This window comes from Marmota marmota, unplaced genomic scaffold (genome assembly GCF_001458135.2).
Source record: "Marmota marmota marmota unplaced genomic scaffold, marMar, whole genome shotgun sequence".
Lineage (NCBI taxonomy): Eukaryota > Metazoa > Chordata > Mammalia > Rodentia > Sciuridae > Marmota > Marmota marmota.
Genome location: NW_026000153.1, coordinates 29,958,697 through 29,981,213, shown reverse-complemented (window position 1 = coordinate 29,981,213; position 22,517 = coordinate 29,958,697). Strand labels below are relative to the sequence as shown.

Below are 22,517 nucleotides of genomic sequence, written 5' to 3'. Positions count from 1 at the left end.
CCTTTCTTTTCTTTTTCCTCCCTAGATTTTGCATATGAGAGAAAACATCTGACCCTTAACTTTCTGAGTTTGACTTATTTCACTTAACGTGGTAGCCCCTAGTTCCATCCATTTTTCTTCAGATGCTATGATTTCATTTTTATTTAAGACTGAATAAAACTCCATTATGTTTATCCATTTCCTACATTTTCTTTATTCATTCATTCATTCATTCATTCATTGATGAGCACCTAGGCTGGTTCCATAGTTTGGCTATTATGAATTATGCTGCTACAAGCATGGGTATCATGAGCATTTTTACGGAAATGTTTCTTGCACATGCAGCCTGATTCAGGTACTGGGGTTAAGCAGATAATTGAGGCAGGAACCTCATACTTGAGAGGCTCCTGAAAATGTAGACCTGCAGAAGGAAGCCAGGCCCTGCATGCATGATCATAGCACAGTAGCACAGCACAGGAGATTGTCACCAGGGAAAAAACACAACCTACAGAGGCAGCTGCAGGCCACCTATGGGATGGAAACCACATGCTGGGCTTCTATACAGAGGAAAGTCCTCCTCCAACTGGTTAGGCACTGAGCACACTTCCTGGCTGATAGTAGGCTCTTTTACACAGTATGGCTAGAAACCAAAGAGATAATGTAAGTGAAAATTCATTTTAAGGTGAAATGCTAGTCATTACTATAAAATTCAGAGCCTCAAGGAGAAAACAAATAGCTGACAGTCTGGAAATTGGGGAAATTTTGTCTAAGTGATGCTGATGTTAAATCCCCATGGTGGAAACTGTGAGGGAGGGCAATCTGAGATGGATGGAACCAGACTTTATGGGGCAGGTGGGTAGAGGTGTCAGTGATGCTGATATTAAATCCTCATGGTGGAAACTGTGAGGGAGGGCAATCTGAGTAGAGATGGATGGAACCAGACTCTATGGGACAGGTGGGTAGAGGTGGTCGGGGTAGGGAGAGAGGTGGAGAGGAGACAGAGACAGGAAGTACTCAGTGGAGTGGGTGTACAACTAGGCCATCACAACCCTGCCAATGAGTCTGGAATTTGCCTCTCAGTGAGGCATCAGGGTTCTAAGAGAAAGCTAAGAGCACCCCAGGTTCTCTGAAGTTGGTCAGAGCCTCCTTTGTTTGTGTAATGGAGCCCCAATAAGAAAATGAGGGAGTTTGGTCAATGGTCCAGTATTACAGTCAGATAGGAGGAATAAGATTGGGTATTTGAGGGCATCGAATGGTGACTGTTGTTAACATTAATGTGTTATGTATCTCAGAAAATATAGAATGTACTCACCATAAGGAAATCATAAATGATTAAAGTGATGGATTTGTTAACTACCTGCCCTAAGTTCATCATTACACAATGTAAAATATGGATAAGACATTAAATTGTACCTTGTAATATTATGTGTCAAAAAATAAAATAAAATAATTTTTTAAAAAAGAAGAAAGGGTTTTGTGACCTTAACAGGTGGGAAGCCATAATTAATGGGGAACCCCTGGAGATTTCATAGCTGGGAGATGTTGTGCTATGGTAGCTTCTTTCTGGGGTCTTTGACAGAGCCCTACATAGCCCCCTATGCTTTGTAGCATCCTATGAGAAGTTAGGGGGTGGGCTTGGGGTCAACCACCACCCAGACAGGACACCAGGTACTAGAGGTCATGGGCATTGTCTAGGATGCTGGAGTGATTCTGGGATTGGCTTAGCTCTCCCTTCTCCCTTAGTCTTTACCTGTATCTCCTTTGTCTCCCATCAGCAAGCTTACCTCTTGGCCCCTGTTATCAGCAAGGATGGTAGTGGTTTTGATGGCAAGATAGGAAAGTGCTGGGGAGAGACAGGGCTTGATGGTCACATGGATGGAGTGGAAGAAGGGGAACTGGGGATGGCATTTGGCCAGTGTGAAGGTAGTGTGCTGTTCCCTGAAATCAAGAGCACTGCGTGGCAGAGGCTTTCAGCATTGGAGATGTCTGGTATGAGGTTCCTGTGGGAAGATTTTCTTACACCTGGTCAAGATTCTATGCAGCAACTAGACAAATGTCTCCCTGGCTCAGGAGAGAGACCCCTTCTAATGCTGTGCAGCATCTTATTCTGGTATTCTTTCATTAGCAGGACACCTGCAAGAAGGCTATAGCTAGAGAAATGTGTGGGCCCAGCCAGAATGGGATCAGAACTGGGCAAACCCTACAGTGAGCTCAAAAGTAAAAACCCAGTTCTGGGAAGATACAGAGATTGGGACTCTGAATTACAGATGCTGAGATAATATCTTTGAGTTTCCTTTGAATCAGAGTGAGGCTTTTAGCAGCCCCAACTTCCTGACACAGCTGCTTACCAGAGGAAGTGAGAGTTGGCCTGAGTCATAGGTGCTATCACCAGGCTATGCACTGGCCCAAACTGAAGGATTTACAAAATTATATGAGAAATGAAGCAACAGATGATTGTCTTTTGACAGTTGAATTTATCAACAGAATCTAGGTATTTGAACTAGAAAATCAGAGGATATCTGTCGGGTTGTATGTGTTTGTAGAAATTTTTATCAGCTGCTTACATTTGCTATTTCTTTACTTTGGTAGTACATTATCTTTTCTCCATCTCCTATTCTCCTAAGGGTGGGAGGGGAGCACATGAAATAATTTCGAATATACCTTTTAACAAGAATAACGCAAAGGTAGCAATTAGAAATGGTAGCTGACAGAGATGGGAAACAGTCATAAAATATTTGCTTGATATTATTCCATAAATGAGTTGTTCAAGACAGAAAAGCCATTGCTTATTTACAATACTTAAATGAGTTGTTTTGCTTTTAGAACTGATTTCTACCATCTTCCTTCCTGTTATATTTTCATTCACCTTCCTACCACCAACCCACACACCAGTAAGACAAAAAGGGAAAAATGAGGGTCAGAGGAAACCAATACAGTGTTAATCAGAAATAATCATGAGCTGAACCCATGAAATATACTGAATGTAGCTGTAAGTCAGAGGTGGGTAAGAAAGTCCCTCAGATCATGTATCCAGCATGTTTGGGGTATATATTTCCTTTAATTTTTTTTTTGCTTTTTTTATTGGTTATTCAAAACATTACAAAACTCTTGACATATCATATTTCATACATTCGATTCAAGTGGGTTATGAACTCCCATTTTTACCCCAAATACAGATTGCAGAATCACATCAATTACACATCCACATTTTTACATAATGCCATATTAGTAACTGTTGTATTCTGCTACCTTTCCTATCCTCTACTATCCCCCCTCCCCTCCCCTCCCATCTTCTCTCTCTACCCCATCTGTTGTAATTTAATTCTTTCTCTTGTTTTTTTCCCCTTCCCCCTCAAATTCTCTTATATGTAATTTTGTATATCAATGAGGGTCTCCTTCCATTTCCATGCAATTTCCCTTTTCTCTCCCTTTCCCTCCCACCTCATGTCTCTGTTTAAAGTTGATCTTTTCCTCCTGCTCTTCCTCCCTGCTCTGTTCTTAGTTGTTCTCATTATATCAAAGAAGACATTTGGCATTTGTTTTTTAGGGATTGGCTAGCTTCACTTAGCATAATCTGCTCTAATGCCATCCATTTCCCTGCAAATTCCATGATTTTGTCATTTTTTAGTGCTGCGTAATACTCCATTGTGTATAAATGCTGAGCACATGGTATGCCCATGTTTTCTTGTTTATGAGAATGAGAGGAAGTGAGTAGAAATTACCTGTATTAATCAATTTTCTTTTATTGTAACAAAGGACCTGAGGCTGGATACTTTATGAACAAAAGAGGTTTATTTAGCTCATGGTTTGGGGGGCTGATCAGTCAGGCAGTTCCATCTCTTTGGCCTTTGATAAGAGCCTCTCTGGCTGTTTCACAGCATGGTGAAATGTTGCAGAAAGCAACATTGCTATATGCAGAAGGGACCGTAGAGTAAGACAGGAAGCAAGAGGGAGTCAAGGGCAATGCTTGTTCTTTTTATGACAGCCTCTCCTCTCAGGAACTAACCAGGTCCTGTAAGAACTGGACATCATCTCTTTCAAGGGTGATGATCCAGTAACTTAATTACCTCCCATCTCTTAAAGAGTTCCACCACCTCTCACATCATCAAACTGGAAGTCATTGTAATTGTGTAAAGCTACCAAAGAAGAAGTATAGGGGTATAGAATGAGAGGGTCTGGCTCTCTCGGGGAAGGGAGGTGGCATCAAAGTCCTCATTGATAGATTCATGTTTAGGAACAAACTCATATTTAAGTTAAATAGCAGTTAGGTGGTATTGAGATAGGGTGCCATGGGTTTGGAATGGGGATGCACTGGTATATTGAAGCCCCAGGAAATAGTCTGGGACTTTGCAGGGCCAGAGAAGGGACTGGAGGTGCTTGACCTGAGAGAGGCGTCTGAGGTAGAGACACAGGCCCAGGTTAGGGTATGGCCTTGTATCCTGGGAGCTCTGGGATGGGGGCTGAGGTTTCTGGGTGAGCAGTGTTAAAATCAGGTGTGAGATTTTAAAATAGTATGATATAGGTTTGTAGTTGATTGTGGTCTAAGGCATTTGAATTAATTTGCATAATAAATGATCATCATCTCCACATTGATAACTGAGAATAGAAGGCCAGGTGGGATTTAGGTCTAAAATGAGCACCTTTTGATGCAGCCACATAGCAAACATATAATCCTGTTTTTGTTTATTCTATATCTAACTCCTCTTTTCCATTCTCCCTTTAAGGGAATTTCTTTGGGTGGACAGTAAGAGGATTTCTGCAGAAGCTGAGAGTTGGGAATTTCCAGGCCTGAGACTGAGTCCGGAAGCTTCCCTAATATCTTACCTCACAATGCTACCACTTCCTCTTTTGTAGCTAGAAGCCCAAGGTAAACAACACATAATCAATAATCCTGATCCCTAAAGCTGACTCGAGGAGTTTTCTTTTGTGGTATGGGAAATTATAAATCAGAGTATTGTAAGGGACAGCTCTCTGGAGATCCTTAGATGGGACCTTCCTGAGGTAAAACTACCTGAGGGGTAGACAGTGGTGACCTTCCTGAGAGGGATGTTGTATTCTGCCTTGTCCCCTTGGGTGCTGCCCCATGGGAACACCATATGTAGAAGGTGCAGATAAATAAGCCTCTCTGTTTGTCCTGGAGGTAGTTGATTGAACCAGCTTTAGTAATTGCCAGGTTTCTGTTCTCGCGACTAAAAGGCTCAGGGGTTACTCCAATTGAACTGGGCTGACTGGGCTGCACAAAATAACCACACAAGAGACACAAATACCTTTTCTTTGGGGTCACTGTGATGGCTTTTCTGACCTTAAGGGTCCGCAGGAAGAGAGAGAGAGAGCACACGCGCGCGCGCACACACACACACACACATACACTGACCCCTTTTATTGAGGAGAAGCTATTCAAATGAGGCAGGGGGTCAGGTTTCAGGGGGCTGAGTCTATCTTCATGATGTCCACCGTCAGCAGGTTGACTGACACCTGGGTAGGCCACACCCAAGGGCACAGTAAGAGAAGGGGACACACACAAGGCACTTCCATGGAAGATTCTATCCTAAACAGGGCAAGGGGTTAGATTACAAAGGAACAGGTGAGCATAGCTTCACCCATGGGGCTGTAGCAAGGCACACCCACATGAGACACCAACCCTCGAACCCAAGAAGGGTGGGGAAAGCTCTGCCACATTTCTGTGACTGAGCACCTCAGCACCCAGCCGGGGAGTGTGACTCAGTCTCGTGCAAGGTTGGTCTCCCACAAGTAATCACTCTTGTGAGCTGGTGTTAAACAGAAAATAATCAAGTTGATGGTGTTCAGGATTGAGACAGAACTGACACTTAATGTTCTTAGCCCTCAAAATTTTAGCTTATACGTGTGCAACATCTGAGTTCAGCCATCCAGTTATCCTCAGTTCCACTTTCTACAGTTTAGTTACATGTGGTCAGCCACAGCCTTAAAGTACAAAAAAAATATAGTAAGGTATTTTGAGAGAGCAAGAGAGAAACTATATTCATATAACTCTTATCACAATTATTGTTATATTTTATTATTATTATCATGCCTAATTTATAAATTAAAATTTATCATAGATATGTATATATAGGAACTTCATAGTATATATAGGGTTTAGGTACTAGCTATGGTTTCAAACATGCACTGGGAGTCTAATCCCCCAGATAAGAGTCAAGTGAATATACTTTTTAATAATAGTGTATCAGGACAACACAGAACTGCCTTTCTGTTTCACCCCAAAATTTGTCTATGAAAATTAGCCCTTTAACTTTTAAAAGTAAATCTATTCAAAAGAGAAAACAGTCTTCTAGACCCTTGGAAATAGCTTTTTGACTTTAGTATAGAATCCCAGGCGAGAGGCCTGACTCAGTAAGGGGGTCCTATCAAACCAGGTCTAGTTGTAAACTTTTAGTTTGTTCTAATTCACTATGGTTGAGTTCATAGGTTCTGTGTTCCCACTATCCATAGAGACATCATTGAATTTTAACTGCATCTTTGGTTGAGTTTTTTGTGACTATGGCTCTCAAGAGTAAGCCCTCACAGTACTGGATATGACAACTTGCCAGAAGACGCATATAGTAGTTGTACATACGCAAGGCACTTTGTATGCCTTATTTCATTTAAACTTCAAGACAAGATAGGAATATGTCCTCTCCTTTTTGTAGAAGAACCCAGCTAGATGGCATCTGGTGACCTGACCAAGGCCACTCAAGCACAGAAGCAGGTGTTGGGCCAGGAAGTCATATTGCCTTTAAAATGTGGGTGACAGCAACATGGATTCAGCCTGAAGTCATGTTTTAGTCACATCTCAACTTTTTTCAATTTCTAGTACATCTTTAAGTGAGAATGTAGACATTCAGGAATTTATGTCATCAAAGAATCTAACATGCACTCCTTCTAAAATGCAATCCAAGTGGGAGGGAGATACAAAACCTGTTAGAAAATTCTTATCCACTTTTTTTGGCATTTTGTTCCTGTCTATAATACTTAATTTTTTTAGGCATTTCTGTCCAAAAAGGGTGAAAAGTTGACATTTATTCCTTATTTTTGATTATTAAGTTTTGGATTTACTGTCAGAGATTTTGGCCTGACTGGAGAAGAGGGTGTATTTCATTCGTCCCATTCTGGGGTACAGTCATTGGAAACAACCAGCGTTTCACCGTTTTCAGCCACCTCCTATGATATCATTCAAAGCAGGTGCCCTAGTTACAGGTCAGATGGTTGCAGAGCAGACCTGGAGACTTTTCTGTACCCCCGCTCTTATATTCTGTGTGATTACATTTAAAAGGGTGGATTTTCTGGATTAGGCCCTTAGGAAGAGCATTCAAAGGTTTGGGCTCTGTTCAGTGCTTTTGTTGGAATAGGGCCCATAATTAAGGTTGATTATATTCATTAGTTGCCAGCAAATAACAGTAGCACTGCTATTTCCATCTGTTATCACTGATTTCAGACCATTCTAATTAAATCTCCCAGTCATCAATTTTTGAATGAATGCTATTTTGTGGCATTTGGAAAATTTGTCACATAAACCTTTTTGGCTGAAGCCCATATATCATTTCACATTGTTCTGTGTTCCAAAGTTGTACCTCTAAATATTTTTAGCAGCTAAAAACTCTTTTCTGAGCTTACAAGATAATTTTTTCATGGGTCATCTCCTGGATGAACTTTGGGCTCCTTTCCTTTGTGATTTATTTGTGATATGTTAGCCATTCTGAGCACAGAGGCCATTCTGAGCACAGCCTCCTTAGCAAAACTGATCAGAGCTTTGTGCCTTATTTACGCTGAGGTGAGGAATGATGAAAGATAGTGTTTCTAGTAAGTTATAAAATTTATTTCAGAGGTACAGTAATACAGTAATAGGGTCTTTCATGGGAATTCAGTTGTCATTTTAGTTTTCTTTTAGCTAGTGAAGTAATGCCTACAATAAATCTTGGGCCATTTTCTTGTGTAAGATATCATGGACATTCCAAAGGACAGGAATTTGGATTTTGGTGACATCTCTCCACCATCAGAGAAAATATGCAGACATTGTAGACCAGCAGATCTTAAGTCAAATCCCAACCTTCCACTTGTTTCTTGTGCTATCTTTGTAAGTTAATTCACATCTGTGAGAGCTTTGTTTGACTATTTGTAAATGGATATGCCTCCTAATTCAGAGGGGTTAGGCTTTTAAGTGAGATTTTGTATGAAAAGCAATTGTAGATAATAAGCATTTCACATATATGACAGCTACTGTTTTTACCTTCTAATTGAATTAGAGTGAAAAGATGCTCTTCATCATTAGGCATTAGGGGAATGACAGTTTAAACTACTATGACATGAAATTCATCTGGAAAAATAGGAGACCCAGAATAGTCAAAGCAATCCTTAGGCAAGAAGAGTGAAGCAGGTGGCACCACTATACCAGGTCTTAAACTATACTACAGAGCAATAGTAACAAAAACAGCATGGTATTGGCACCAAAACAGACTTGTAGACCAATGGTACAGAATAGAGGACATAGAGACTAACCCACATCAATACAGCTATCTCATATTAGACAAAGGTGCCCAAAACTCACATTGGAGAAAAGATAGCTTCTTCAACAAATGGTGCTGGGAAAACTGGAAATCCATATGTGCAAAATGAAATTAGCCGCTATCTCTCACCATGCACAAAACTCAACTCAAAGTGGATCAAAGACCTAGGAATTAAACCAGAGACCCTGTGCCTAATAGAAGAAAAAGTAGGCCCAAATCTCCATTATGTGGGATTAGGCCCCAACTTCCTTAATAAGACACCTATAGTGCAAGAAATAAAATCAAGAATCAATAAATGAGATGAATTCAAACTAAAAAACTTCTTCTCGGCAAAAGAAACAATCAGTGGGGTGAATAAAGCCTATAGAATGGGAGCCAATTTTTACCACATACACATCAGATAGAGCACTAATCTCTAGGATATGTAAAGCACTCAAAAATCTTAACACCAAAAAAAAAAATTGATCCATAAATGGGCCAGAGAACTGAACAGACACTTCTCAGAGATGATATACAATTGATCAACAAATATATGAAAAATGTTCAACATCTCTAGCAATCAGAAAATGAAAATCAAAACTACTCTAAGATTTCATCTCACTTCAGTCAGAATGGCAGCTTTTAAGAATACAAACAATAATAAGTGTTGGTGAGAATGTGGGGGGAAAGGTGCACTCATACATTGCTGGTGGGACTGCAAATTGGTGCAACCAATCTGGAAAGCAGTATGGAGATTCCTTGAAAAACTTCGACTGGAACCACCATTTGACCCAGCTGTCCCACTCCTTGGTTTATAAGCAAAAGACTTAAAATCAGCATACTTTAATAACACAGCCACATCAATGTTTAGAGTAGCACAATTCACAATAGCTAAATTGTGGAATCAACCTAGATGCCCTTCAGTAGATGAATGAATAAAAAAATTATGGTATATATACACAATGGAATATTATTCAGCAATAAAAGAGAATTAAATTGTGGCATTTTCAGGTGAATGGATGGATGCCAAATGTTTTCTCTGATGTGAAGATGCTAATCCATAATGGGGATGGGGTAGAGGGTAGCATGGGGGGAAACTTTAGCTAGGAGGGGATGGAAGTGGGCAGGGGGGTAGGAAAGACGGTGGAATGAGATGGACATCATTACCCTAAGTACATGTATGAAGACACAAATGGTGTGACTCTACTTTGTGTACATCCAGACATGAAAAATTGTGCTCTGTATGTGTACTATGAATTGAAATGCATTCTGCTGTCCTATATAACAAATTAGGATAAATAAATTTAAAAAAAAAAACTACTATGAGATACTAATGTAGTACCAAGTGGTTATTTTCTAAGAGACAGATGAAAAGTGTTGGCAAGGTTATGGAGAAACCAGAGCCTTTTTTGTTGTTGTTGGGAATATAAAGTAGTGTAGCTGCTTTGGAAATCTTTGACAGTTTCTCAAAAAGTTATATGTGAGCTGGGCATGGTGGTGCACAGCTGTTATCCCAGCTGCTTGTAAGGCTGAAGCAGGAGGATCACAAGTTTGAGGCTAGCCTGCATACCTTAACAAGATCCTGTCACAACATAAAAAATAAAATAGAAAGGGCTAGGGATGTAGATCAGTGGTAAAGCTCCCCTGAAGTCAATCCCCAGTACCAAAACAAGAACCACAAAACAATAACAACAACAACAACAAATGCAAGCCAGGTGCAATGGTGTGTGCCTATAATCTTAACTACTCTTGAGGCTAAGGCAGGAAGATCACTTGAGCACAGGAACTGAAGGCCAGCCTGGACAACATAGCCAAACCCTGCCTTAGAAACAAAAAAGAAAAAGAAAAGGAAGGAAGGGAGGGAGGGAGGGAAGGAGGGAGGAAGGAAGGAAGGAAGGAAAAGAAAAGTTATGTGAGGAGTTATCATGAGGGCTGGCAGTTTGGGACATGCATGCAATATTTTAAGCAGGATTATTCACAATAATCAAAACATAGAAACAACCCATATGTCTATCAGCTGGTGAGTGGATAAATAAAAATGTAGTATATCCATTCAATGGAATACTGCAAAGAAGTGCTGACATGTGCAACAGGATAGATGGATTGAATGCAGACATAAAAGACTATAACTTGCATAATTTCATTTAATTGAACCTTGTAGAAAAGGCACAACTATAAAGATTGAAAGCAGGAAAGTACTGCCATGGTTTGGAATAGCAGATGGAGTTCACTACAGAATGGCATGAGGGAACTGTTTGGGGAAAAGGAAATATTCTAAGACAGGATTGGGGTGATGGAAGTATGACTGTATACATTTCATAAAGTTTATCAAACTGTACATTGAAAATGAATGACTTTTATAGTATATAAATTAAGCCTCAGTAAACTGAGCTTGAAGTCACCTATCTCATGAATTATACTTTAGATGGATAATTGTTTAAAAAGGTGTCATGGTTTTCAGACCTGTTATGCTACATGAGAATGAGTAAGACTTCTGAATGTCTGAGTGTGTATGGGGTTTTCCAGTGGATCTCACCTTTTACATTAATCTAAGACTCTTATATTCCCCTTGCTTTGGCCACAACAATTTCTAGCTATTGTTAGAAGAATTTAAGGCTTAAACTAAGAGATATTTTTAACATAATTTTCCCTATAAATTTAGCTTAAGTGATTACATTCTTTTTCATATTAATATGTGTGTGTATGTGTGTGTGTGTGTGTGTGTGTGTATTATTGCATCAGTGAAATTAAACATATGCATTTTGGTGCGGGGGGGGGGACCAGGGAATCACATCCCCAGACCTTTTGAATTTTTTTCTTATCTTTCTTTATTTCTTTTCTTTTCTTACTCCTCTGTTACTTTTTACTTAATCCCTAGTTGGATAGTTTTCTTTTTGTTTGTAACCACTTATATTTCTGTATGCTAAATATCTCTTCATATCAACTTTCCATTTCCATCTTGGATACTAGGTGGTCTGCTTTTTAAAGTAAAATTTATTTGAGATTTAAAATAAAATTCTATGAGTTCTATACAGAAAATGTGAAGACTACTTAAATCTACAATGGAAAGAAATCATCTCTACTATAACTGAAAAGATAATTAACTATCAGTATTTTGGTACTTACCTATTTTAATTTCTTCCTCCTACAATTTATAACAAAAATCCCTAATTCTAGGTATACTGTTTTATTGGCTTTTAAAAGCAGTATATTTTCATTTTAGCATATATTATTAGTATCTCTATTTCAAATGCTGACTAATACATCTTTTGATTGTAATATTTTGTTAACCAAAATTAAACTTTAAGTGTAATTTGAAATTTTATATCTTAAAATATAAATTTCAAATTTTTATTTTTGGTTATTTCTAGTTTTAAATTTTTTAGTAATGCTTATTCAATTATTAATACTGTTTCTGTGGGTAAATGTCATAACGTCACTGAAATTATATATATTTCTGGATTTTTTTTGATAGGTGTTGAAAAATTTTCCTCCTGAGACATTACATTTATTTTTCCAGTAGTATTATGTGACATGGCTTTTGCCTCATACCTTTGTCAACAGTGGATGCTTAATAAAATTAAAAAATAAAAATAAAACCACATTATGATTTATACTTATTTGATTATTAATGAATACTGTGTCTTAATTTTTATTATTTGGGAATGAGATTTTTACCTGCTTGAGTTGGAGACCTTGAAAAAACCTGCTCCCTTACTTAAAAACTGAAGCAGAAAAATCAAAGAAAATTTATTCAGAGTAAGTCATGAGAGTTCACAGAAATTTCCCAGGGATATGTGGCTGGGACTAATTTATGTCTTACACTAAAAAATTTCCACAGAATCTTCAAAAGTAGGCAGTACCAGAACTCTGATCATTACTTGTGGCAGTATCTGAATTGCTGATGTGTTTTCTTCTATAAGTGGAGGATGTTAAAAGTTTCTCTGTGTTCTTTCCTTTAATAAGTGATGCTTGTGAGAAGCCTCATACTCTTATCTGTAAAAAAAATAATCAAGAGGTGTTTCTTTTCATAAACCCAGGGATTAAGTAATTAGCACGTAGGGAATTGTTGAAAATTCCAGCATGGGAATTTAAAGTATGATCGTTCCTATTTATTAATTGAAATTCAGAGACCTTTAGATAATTATCCTCAAGGGGTATGTCATCTTCTGCATAAATTCCTGTCCTGACTTGAATGGGCCTCTCACAGCTGCCCTCTGCCTCTGTCTCAGGTCCTGAGTACCAGAAAGGCCAGCATCCAAGAGGCTCCCTTTGTTCTCAGTCTCTGCAGAGTGTAAAGTGCCCACTCTAATTGGGTTGGAACTGTGAGCAGCCAGGATCTCACTGCCTGTGTGTCAAGTTCAGCTTTTGACGAATGTGAAAGCAGCACTGTGGCTTAGCAGGGGCCTCTCACCTTTGACAAAGACAGACTCCTGGGGCTGATCCTGCTGGGCTGTCCCACCATTTCAAAGCAAATCAGGAACTTACTGGCTCAGGACAGACTGTTTGGCTAAAACTATGGACATGATAAGTAAAATAAAGGCCTATTCTTTCAGGTGTCAGGGGGCCTAGTTCTGTTAGTGAATCACTAGTTTGCTAGTTTGTCTGCAATTCACCTGAAGATCTCACCTCAACTTCTACATTGAACAAAGGGGAAAGGTAGAATTTAAACAAAATTCACATTGATTTGAATCTCTTAGACCCTGCTATTTATTTCTGGGTGTCCCAAAGTCACAGCTTCAAGTTCTCACAAATTCAACCATGTCTTAGTGTGGTACAACTATTCCTTTAACTTGGGATTGAAAAAAGTGTTTATTATTTAATTTGGAAATTGTGTCCTGGGTCCTCCCATATTCTGTACAGGTAGATGTGGAAGAGTTTGTGTCAATTGAGGATTACTCTTGGAGATTAGCAAGGATTTGTTCTTCTGGTCTTATTTGGATCCTGACTAAATATGGATAACTATTTTTAGGATGGCTTAACTACCTCTGTAGGTATCCTGATCCTTGAATTCTTTTTTGAGTACAGATGTATTACAGACCTTTCCAGTTGAAATCATAGATTCCCTCAGTTGAGTTGTTCCTGATGTTAGCATTTTCTCATGATCCTGGATACTTTGTTAATAGTCTATACATTGTATATTACTACTCTTTATGATCTCTTAAAGAAGAGATTTGTTGTTTCTGTTATACTTATGAAAGAAATATTACACAATAAGTTCATAGAGGGCCTGTTGTTTGCCCAGAACTTAGTACAATGTCCTGACTACTGAGGACGCAAGATAATAGCTGGCCTCTTCTGACAGATATTAACGATTTATGTTCTGTTTTGGTAGATGGTCAATCTTTAGGGAACCATGGTGGTATCTTGCAAAACAGGTAGAATTTAGGAGTGGGTAAGAACCCCTAAAATTGACTTTTTTTTAAGAGGGATTTTTTTCTTTTTAGGAGATTTTGGAAACCAAATCTTGCATGAATATAATGTATTCCATATTTAGAATCTTTGTCCTCAAGAATTTTGAAAGCATTGGTTTTTGCTTAGAGGATAACTGATTATAATAAAACAAGCCTTGGATTCATTATCATTTATCCCAGACACATAAGAAAGCTTGCTTTAAGATACACATTTAAGGACAGAGATGCTATCTGGCTGTGGCATTCATTGAACTAGGTAGGTCTCAATATGATATATTTAATTTCATTTTCTTCATAAAGGAATTTGAGAGATTAAGCAGGGAAAAGTATATTCTTTTTTAGAAGTAAGGAATTTCAGACACAGACTAAATGGCAATGTAGTTGGTAAGTGTCAGTGAGAACCAGAATCTATTTGTCCAGTTCTTTGGTTCATGTTCCTCTGTGGGTTCTTCTTTGTCCTTCTACCTGGGTGCTTCTTGCAGTAAGACTGAACACAGTACCTTCTTTTTCGCTTTCCCCAGTCCACGCCCCCTGCTTGCTGTTGGAAGCCTCCTCTGAGAGCCCACTAGTGTTTGGGAATGCTCAGGAAACCTTCCTTCCTTATTCTTCACAAACTTCCCTTTAGACCACAGCTCCACAGTTCCCACAGCCCTGCATACTGGAGCTTATCCTAGATTTGGACCTGGTAGGTGAAGCGGTCCTTCTCAGTGAACTTCAAGTTGATGTTATCTGCTCCTCAAGCCTGGGTTGTTTCCTGTAGGAATTTTCCTCTCTGCCTCCTGCCCCTATGAAACTACTCTGCATTCTAACCACAAGGGTGTGTTCTCTTGCATCATTCTGCAGACTGGCTGATATCTAGTATTCAGTTGGCAAGCATTTATTAAAGGAATGGCTCAACAATACAAATAATCCAGACTTCTGAGGCCTCATCCAGCCTCATTAATTAATTGAAATTTCAACTAATTAATGAGACTTTATAAATTTATGGTCTTCATATTACTTAACTGTCAAGTGAAATAATGCCACATATTAACTTTAGTGAGATATTATATGTACACCTAGTTATAATCTTACCACTCCTTAGAAGAAAGCTGTTGCAAAAATTCAGCTACCAAACCAGTGAAAATGTTTCCTATATATTAGCAAATTTCAAAAGCTTACACTATTTTCAGTAGCAACAAAAGCAAGCTGTATTTTAATGCTAGGTAGCTCAGTAGAAGAGGTGTTTTCTGCTTTAGGAAATATAGCTATCCATTTCTGCTTTAGGAAATGTAGCTATCCATTTTCTTTTTATTTTTCTGTGGTATTGGGGATCAAACAAACCCAGGAAGAACTTCATGCATTCTGGGCAGACACTTTACCACTGAGCCACATCCCTAGCCCAACAATCATCCATTTTCTTAAAAGTGGCTTTTAAAAAGGGATGATGTGGGGTTTATACTTAGGTAAGAAAAAGTCATCAACAAATACAACAAATAACTGTGAATGAGAATGAGCAACGAGTAGGCACCAGTGAAGTTACAGAATATCCCAGCAAAAATGCCAGAAAGAGGGCTGGGGACATAGCTCAGTTGGTAGAGTGCTTGCCTTACCTGTACAAGGCCCTGGATTCAATCCTCAGCACCCCCCCCCCCAAAAAAAAAAAAAGCCAGAAAGAAAGTTTTGAGAGGTATGAGGAAGAGTGGAATAGAAATGATGCCCTCACAAGGGAGGGTCCCAGGAATAGAGTGTGTGTGATTTTCTTGTGAGCACTAAATTTACAGTGTATGTGCTACTTGGCTGCTAAGAAGTGATATGTGCATACATGTCATGATAGCCCTTAGTAAGTGTTTTCAGTCTCAGAACAGTGGGTTTTATTGTTTTATGTATTTATTTTGGGGTGCTAGGGATCAAACCCAGGGCTTTGTGCATGCTAAGCATGTATTCCATCACTGAGCAACACCTCCTGCCCCCAAGACTGGGGTTTTTTTAATCCTTTCAACTTTACTTTTTGTTTTAATGTGAAAAATACTCAATCCAAAAGTCAAACTATATAAAATATATCCTCAGAGAAGTCTCATTCTCATCCCTTCTTCCACCCCACCCAGACTCCAGAGTAAGCATGTTCATTAGTTTTTATTGTTCACTCCCTGATATTCTTTTCTGTAAAAAGCCAAATGTACCATTTTCCTTTTTCATAGAGGATTGCACAAGGTGTGCACCCTTTTGCATAATGTGGATTCACTTGGAAATATCTTGGAAATATCTGGGGTCTCTGAGAACTGCATTCTTTTGAGCTTCATAGTACTCTGGAATGTGAGTGAGCTGTCATTTATTATTCAGCCTTCTCTGAACAGGCATTTGCCTCATTCCTAGGATTTTGACATTAGAAATAATGCCACAATAAGTAATCCTGTGCATATGGTATTTCATATTTGTGAAGAAGGATCATAAGCAATTAAAGAGAAATACATCAGTAGTTTTCCTGACATTTTTGTAAATGTCTTTACCAATAGCCATGTCTGAGAGTACCTGGGAGTTGTGCTGCATATATATAACAGTTCAATGCATTTATTGAACACCCACATACATAAATTCAAATACACACTCTACATACACACACCAGAAGTGCAGCTGAAGGTCAAAAAGGTGGAGGCTGGAAGAGTGTACTTTCCTCAAATTTTTTAACCTACCAATGACAGAGCTGGGAGTACCATAAGTTCTGAATGTCTTCCTGTCTTTCTGCTATCCTGTAGTCTTAGAACAGTGCTAGGGAGCTGGAGCCAAACAAAATAGGCTTCTCAGGGTAATGTTGGTTAGGCCAGGAGAAACAATGCCAAGGGGTGTTAATTTCATTATTACAAAAAAAAAAACTTTGAGCAGAACACCCACCCTTTTCTGAGTAGGACACTCACTAAGGGTTTAAATTTGTGACATGGTATTCCTAACATTCACATATCCAGAGAAAATGTAAATTCAGAAATGCAAAAGTACTTTGAAAGAAAAAATCCTTTTTAAAGTTCAGTACATCAGTTCTACGTTTTTGGCATCTGAAGAACCAGGGGACATGGGGCTGGTCTATCAAATTAGTGACCACTTTAGGTTAGGGAACTCTTGAAAGGGAAATTCCAAAGCAGGCAACGCTGGAGACAGGAGTCTTCATTTCTCCACATAGGTTTTTGTTACCACTGACCCTTGTTCTTTGGCCTGTGGACTGAGTCTCTGCTGAGCTTTCCACAGGAGCAGCCAGCGCTACAGGAAGGGAGGGTTTCAACTAGAGTTCTGATGTTCCCTGACCTTTGGGGCCAGCAGCCATTAGGAGAACCTGTTTCCTGACTATGGCAAGCTTGAGCATCAAGTTCCAAGAAAGTTTGCTTCTGATGGAAAATAAAGTAGACCCATTTAAAGTGACACATGGAAGAAACACCCCGTCTCCCAGTTTATCACAGAAGACTCTGGTGAAATGAATTGTAATTTGGGGCAGAGACCTGAAATTGCTCTTCCCTACCAAAATAAATTGATTTCTTCGGCTGTCTAAACTTCATTTCTTGAACTGGACAGGAGCTCACCTAAGCTAAATTAAACTTATTTTCCATTAATAAAAACTGGGTCACTCTGGACTGCTTGAGTATGCTTCTGAGTGTCTTAAAGCACATTCCAGAAAGTCCAGTGTTTCAATGCTATTTTCAAAACTCACCTAATTTAGCTAACATAACCCATAACATTTGCACACACCCCTCCCTTGGTGTGCTGCTATAGATTTGGGGTCTATTTCTAACTTTGTTATATCTGTCAGTCAGATCGTAGCAGGAGGGCATCCTTACACATCTAATGGGGCTGGAGAAAGGCCAAAGGGATGGACTGGCTGCCTGCCTACCTTGGGCCCCTCCTTGCCCAAAGAAAGCTTGGTTTTCTCTGTGCCTTTGTTTTCTCTGTGCTACTGGTAGCTTTGCACTACAGTATTCTGGAAGTTTTATTTATACCTAGGGGCCAAGAGACTGGATCTTGAAGGTAGAAGTTGTACAGTATAAAATAGATGCCATCCATGGAGCCATCTTAGAAAAGGTTTATTCAGGGAGGTCAGAGCATTTCTGATTTGAGATCTCCCTGAGCAGTTGGTGACATTGGCTTGTTCTTAATCATTGGAGGTGGGTGTGAGCCACTAGGGTGACATCTGGTCTCCTACTCCAAGGCTTGTGCATATTCAGCTGTGCTACCTTTTTGTTTAGAAACCCATCTCTACAATGTCAGGAGTTGGACTTATTAGGAAAGCCCAATGTTCCCTCTCCCACCTTTCTCTTCCTGCAACTGAGAGAGGGCCTAGGGTGGGCCTCATGGGGGCTGCCCATGAATCCTGACTTATACCATCTGGAAGATATAAGTCCCAACTGTGGGGTGAATAGTTTAAATAAGGCATTTGGGATATTGTGAAATATAAAGATCTAGAAATATTAAAATAGTGGGAGATGTCTTTCAAATTAAAAAAATGGGAGGGGGATAAAAATCTTTGTAGTACTTTATTTCATGCATTCTTTACTAATCTGAAGAATCATACCATGTAACTTTTTAAAAATGGGACTGGAGGTATAGCTTAGTAGAGTGCTTGCTAGCATCTGAGGCCCTGGGTTCAATTACCAGCACCACAAAACAACAACAAAATTTACCTTTCTACTGAAATAGTCACAGTATCTAGAAATGTGGAAAGCCAGATAAATAATAGGAAAATAAATGCTTACCCCTGTTTTCCTTCCTTTTTAAAAAATTTAAATGAACATTCATGAGAAACAGGGGTGGGCCTCTCTTTAACTTTTGGCCTGCCCTGATTGATCACTCCAGATTTTCATGCTTTTAAGCTATATTCTCTCCTCCTTCCTTGTTGCTTGTGTGAGATCTTCTCAACGATATGCAAGTTACTCACCACTGACAAAGTTTCTCTTGCTTCTGTTTCTAGTGCACAGAGGCCAAAAAACATTGCTGGTATTTTGAAGGACTCTATCCAACATATTATATGTAAGTATTTGCCTCTCTGTTGATTTGATTCTGGGGTCATCTCTTTTTCTGGGAATTATTTCTTTAATATGTAGTTGCCTGTGTTATGGGATGGGGAAAGCCCAGGCATGGCCCAACCTCCACCCCAGGATTTAGCCCTGCCTGTGCTCATGGATAGCAGGTGGCCTCCCTGAGGGCATTCAACCTGCTCAGACCAGTCACTCTGAGCACATGAAATAATACTACATGCTCTGTGAGGTATCTGAGCTCCTCCTAAATGATTGGTAAAAAGGTGCAAGGTGTTTTTGGAAGGCAAAACTTATGTTGGTTTATATTTTCCTAAGCAAAGGGAGAAGAACAATTGGAATAGATTTATGTCTTGAGCAAGACAAGAAACAGTTTTCAGCTGAGCTCATGTAGTATGTGCACTTGTATGGGGAGGAAGGATGAAAGAGAAGAGAAAGAGAGACAGAGAGAGAGAGAGAGAAAGAGACAGAGAGAGAGTGTACGTGTGAAAGAGAAATCACAACTTCATCTCCCTGAAGCCCCGCCCTAGACAGGTGTAGCTATAGCTCTGCTCTGCATAGCACTCCACTCAAGTGGCAGGGACTGTTCCTTCCTGTGCCTTCCTCAGTGTCTGTCAGGCTTGCTCTTATGAAAGTGTTGCTGGGCTTTCTCCCTATTACTATTATTAATATCTGCTGGGTTAGCCACAAACTCTGCACAGCCACCTGCCTAGGTAACTGGATTACCCCTACAGGATATCAATTACTGTTTTTGTTTGTGTTTTGAAGTTCCATAGGTTTTGTGTGGACTGTTCCAAATCAATTTTTGCCAAAAGCTCTGATATCTTAATTTAATTCTGTAAAACATCAGATTTTTTCAATAATATACATAAATTATATTATAGCAGAAGCACAGTACAGTCCAGTATATAGACTAATTAGACAGGAAATGCATACTACAGCCAGCCATACACAGGTTATCCCCAAATTGCGTCTATTCTAAATGTATAGACTTTTTCCCTTGTCATTTTCCCCTAAACAATAGAATGTAACTACTATTTACATAGAATTTGCATCATATTTGGTATTATAAGTAATCCAGAGATGATTCAGAGAGATATGCATGAGCTCTGTACAAATGCTAGGGTATGTTTTACGAGGGAGTTGAGCATCCTTGGATTTTGGTATCTGTAGGGGCACTGGAACCAATCCCCTTAGGTGCCCGGAGACAACTGTAATAACTAAAAGTGTTGTTTCTTAATTTGTCCAGGTTGTACATTTTTTTTCTGTTATTCTTACCTATCTAGGGAGACCAATCTGAAAGGAGGAAGGCTTATGCATATGTGAAGCACAGGGAAATTGGCAATGTCTTGTCTTGGTTTCATACTGAAAAGCAGGAGTCCTTAACACCCCATGTTGCAGGGGTCCTGGCAGAAAGAAAGCCTTTGCAACTGTAGAAAGACAAAACCCACTTGTAAAATAAAGCAGCAGCATAAGGACTTTGATTCTAGTTACAGAGCTATCAGGTTGAAGAAAAATTGTTATGAGATAACAGGGAGATCAAATATTTTGTTTCTTCTCTGTTTAATGAATATCCATTAGTCTGCCTTCTTTCCTTGATTCAGCTTCTTGCATCAAGGTGCATTACCTGCTTCTTCAAATGTGTTCTTCCTTGAAAACAGATATTTCTCCAGTTGTTTTGTAGATCAATTTGTGAGAGTCAGCAGCTATTCTTATACTCATTCATTTGTTTCTTTCTTTATTTTTACTACATATTTTGAGAGTATTTTTGCATTAAGAGAGAACACAAAGACAAGTCCTGCTTTCATCATTCAGACCTGCTGCTTTGGTTTCCTTTCCTCTTCTCCAGTGGTGAGAAGGATCCAGATGTACTATCTCAAAAGATGAAAAGTCAAGTCACTTTAATGATTTAGGATACTGACATTAAAATACTGACACTCAACATAGAAATAATAACAAATAATACTTATTGCACCTAATACAGGCTAGGCATACCCTGGACATGAATTAATGCCGTTAATCTCATAGCCATTGGAAAACCCAAGCCACAACCACTCGTCCTCTAGATTCTACCTCTGATCTTCCTGTATATATTCTACCTCTGATCTTCTTTATAGTGCCCTCATTTGAACCCAGTCCTCTCTAAATGCTCATGTGAAACCAATACAGAAACTTTTGAATGCATCTTCTCTCCTCCAGATCTCATGTCTTCTAAATTTTTATGTTCCTTTTATGAATACAAACATTAGGGACAAAGTTCAACTTTTAATCCATCTTTAAACAGTAGATTTCCAAGATACTTGATACTTGTCTAGCTTGATCTTTCTTTCTTTCTTTTTAAAATATCTTCTTTCTTTATTTTGAATTCCATCAGAGCTATGACTTACACTTTTTGGAATTTCCTGTGCCTAGAATAGTGCCTGGCACATTCCTAAATGTTGAGGCAATGCCTGTCCCTCCAGTCCCCACTATGCACTCAGCAGGTGACTTTTTATTGAAGTCTTCCATGATTCAGTTCCCCTTCCCTTAAGTCAGATCTTCTTCCTCCTTCCCCATTTGGTTCTGATATTAGCACCCTGAATAGTCCTCACTAACACTAGTCAAACACATGGTGTGTCCCCTGAGGGCTCCCAGGAAGTGGCAGTGAAATGTAAACATTTTACGTACATAACTTTGTCCAATGCCTGACACAAGTCAATGTTTGTCCTCTGATTTGTGCAGCTTTCTATCCCTGTTATTATTTCTTATATTCTGGTATCCTTTCCCTAAGCATAGATTTTAAGTAGGTAAAAAAGATCCGGACTCAAATATTTGCTCAATTTTTTTATTTGAGGTGAAACTCAGCAAAATTAACCCTTTTAAGGTGAACTATGTAGTAGCACAGAGGAATATCCTCTGTACTACTGTTCACCACCTCTATCCAGTTCTAAATAGCTCCATTACTTCATCCTATTATTTACCAGCTCTTTGACCTCATCAATTTCCTCCTCTCTAAAACGTGAAGTTCTCACCTTCTGGATCATGGTCAAAATTGAAATCACATGTGAATATCTACATACTTAATGCTAACATACATTTCTACTGTGTAGGTTCATGTGATTAATTCTTCCACAGACTAAATTTGCTACTTCTGTGCACATTTAAGGAATGTCAGAGTCCTGATATAACCTTGAGCCCATCATGATGCCAAGAAGAGCTACTTAACTTCAGGCAACCAGCACTTGGGATAGTTAACACTCAAAAGCTGTTCTCCCTGATCTCTAACAAGTTGGATAATGAAATGTTTTTATCCAAAGGGAGTAAGGAGAAATTGCTTCCATATCAAAGCTCTTGCCCAAGGATAGATTTGCTGCAGGCCATGTGGTCACCCCAGAAGGCTCACAACGTATACTAGAAGTGCTTGGGACTGCAGAGACATGGCTGTCCAATTAAGCCAATTCTGGGGATTCTTTGGAGTTGAACCTGACATGGGTGCAGGTAATGGAAGACTCCTAGCCAGCCTGGGCTCACTGTGTTGCTCAGCACCAGGACAGGATCAAGCCTGTCTCTGGACTAGCGATCTGTTTTCTTTACACTGCCCCTGACCTGGCCTCTCTACACATTTATGTGTAAGGTGCTCTCCTGAAGCA

General features: G+C 39.3%; 1 protein-coding gene across 2 annotated transcripts in view; it reads left to right on the top strand.

Moving 5' to 3' along the window:
- The window catches only part of Vopp1 (VOPP1 WW domain binding protein), a 101,193-nt gene that overhangs the window by 35,172 nt on the left and 43,504 nt on the right, over nt 1-22,517 (top strand). For both annotated transcript variants that reach the window (XR_001504019.2, XM_015490350.2), the window contains exon 2: nt 18,825-18,883. Coding sequence is in view for 1 of the 2 variants with exons in the window: in XM_015490350.2 (XP_015345836.1) it covers nt 18,825-18,883 (59 nt within the window). In the remaining variant the exon portion in view is untranslated. The remainder of the gene's footprint in view (nt 1-18,824; nt 18,884-22,517) is intronic.